The 1,958-nt window shown below is 45.0% G+C and overlaps 1 protein-coding gene across 1 annotated transcript; it reads left to right on the top strand.

Moving 5' to 3' along the window:
• The first annotated feature begins 582 nt into the window (after positions 1-582).
• LOC132043635 (large ribosomal subunit protein uL5m) lies at positions 583-1,951 on the top strand. The gene has a single exon (XM_059434111.1). It carries the CDS (start codon positions 1,178-1,180, stop codon positions 1,742-1,744), a length of 567 nt encoding a protein of 188 aa, XP_059290094.1. The 5' UTR covers positions 583-1,177; the 3' UTR covers positions 1,745-1,951.
• Positions 1,952-1,958: the final 7 nt, after the last annotated feature.

The raw sequence follows: 1,958 nt of genomic DNA, 5'->3' as shown, positions 1-1,958 counted from the left end.
CGGGTACAGTCTTTCTTTGGTTCCAGCCCCCCGGTTACACCAAAGCACACCAGTCAACACTGTACTATAGCGCTTACACCTGTGAGTTGGCAAAAGAATATCGTATGTTAATAAAACACCTGAGTTGGCGAAATCAAAAAAAAAGCTAACGCTAACTAAGTGTTTAGTTACCATGCCCAAAAGTCCCATGCCTTTCTTGGTTGGATAAACCCAACCGGCGATTTCCTACAAGTCTCTCTTTTTTTGGGGGGAGCAGAGCGAATGAACATAAATCTTTCCGAATATCATGAATATCCTTCGCCCCTTGTCTCCACCTTTCATTCGTTCTATGATTCTCCTTTCTACCCTTGTTTTGACTACTTGTCTCTTGTCTCATTTGATTGGCTTTGATCCCTACCTTATGACCTTGGCCAACTTTCTTCATCCCTCTTTTATCCCCTCACAAAAGCAAGTTATCGATTAGTTTTCATCGCTTCGCCGAGAGAGGAAACTATTCTTCCCGTGGAATATGATGTACAGGAACCCAACTACCTTCCTCCCAGCCCTGGCTGGGCAACGATCTGGGAAAACAACTCTGGGGAAACTCGGTATCTGGAGGAAACTCAGTAGGCCGGGAAGAACCCAGCGTAAACCAACCGCCTCTGATCCCTGAGCTCCACCCTCTGCTTCTCGATGACGACACCCGTCGAGCGGAACTCGCTAATCGAGTGAGAACCCTTTTATGGGGGAAAGCTTATGGGGAAGAAATGCTCCACTCCATTGTTGATATGCAAGTGCAGATTGAAAACCATATTCAAGCTGCACTTATGGACAGGGGCTGGTCGGTTGAGTCTCTTCTTGCGAAGAGGCACCAGATTAGAGGGTTCATCTTCTTTCCAACGGGCAAGGTGCTTAGTGAAAAGACTTACGCTTTGCACCTGAAGGAGATTACCCAGTTGGGTACAGTACAAAGTCTTCCATTTAGGCGGGTGGAAAGCGCCATCAAAAACTTGGATCTCCTTCTTGAAAGAAGGTAAATGATCCAAGTTTTTTTCTCCCAATTTCCCACTCTTTCTGTGAGGCAAAACCTCACCACACTACACTACACTTCGACACAAGAGAAGAGGACCGGGCGCTTTGTATCTTCGGGATAGGAGTTGGCGGTCTTCTTTAAGAGAACTTCAATCTAATACTCATTATGGATCAACTCATGTTTCCACTCTATTTTCATTACGAGGATGTATCACGTCAGGATCCGTTGCTCAAACCGAATCACGCCAACGTTATGGAAGTTCCTGGATCGTGTAAAATAATAGTAGTACCAAAGACAGCACCTTCTATCAAAAATGGAAAATTGGCTATGGAGATTCCGTGCGGTCAGAAATTAATACAGACGCAAAGGGCTTCAACAGGAAAGTCGTTTCGATCCAATCCATTCTTGGGGTCAAATAAAGACAAAAAAGGATATGTCAGTGACCTAGCACGACAAAGCACTCTCCGAGGGCATGGAATGTCACATTTTTTGGTCAGAATATCCACAGTAATGTCTCTGTTAGATTCTCCGGTCGAAATAAGGGAAAGGTCAATTCAATTCTCGATGGAAACGGAATTTTGCGAATTCTCCCCCGAACTGGAAGATCATTTCGAGATCTTCGAACATATTCGAGGGTTCAATGTTACTATTGTAACTTCGGCCAACACACAAGATGAGACTTTACCACCGTGGAGCGGCTTTTTGCAAAAAGATGAGGGGGAAACTCAGTAAGATGTCGGAGAAGCGAAATATACGAGATCACAAACGTAGATTGCTCGCGGCTAGGCTAAATATAGTAAGGCGGAGAACTGTTGTTCAGTGGAGCGCCGGAGTGCGGAGGTTGTTCCCATCATTGAAGTCAGGGTGTGGGACTGAGCCTTCCGAATGAGAAAGAAGAAAAGTGCAACGTTTCGTTGGAAAAACCAACGCAAATATCATATTGACT

This window comes from Lycium ferocissimum, unplaced genomic scaffold (genome assembly GCF_029784015.1).
Source record: "Lycium ferocissimum isolate CSIRO_LF1 unplaced genomic scaffold, AGI_CSIRO_Lferr_CH_V1 ctg26409, whole genome shotgun sequence".
Classification (NCBI taxonomy): domain Eukaryota; kingdom Viridiplantae; phylum Streptophyta; class Magnoliopsida; order Solanales; family Solanaceae; genus Lycium; species Lycium ferocissimum.
This window is presented reverse-complemented; position numbering and strand designations above follow the sequence as displayed.

Excerpts from the sequence above, each read along its gene's own strand:
- LOC132043635 (XM_059434111.1), top strand. The coding sequence starts at position 1,178 with ATGGATCAACTCATGTTTCCACTCTATTTTCATTACGAGGATGTATCA.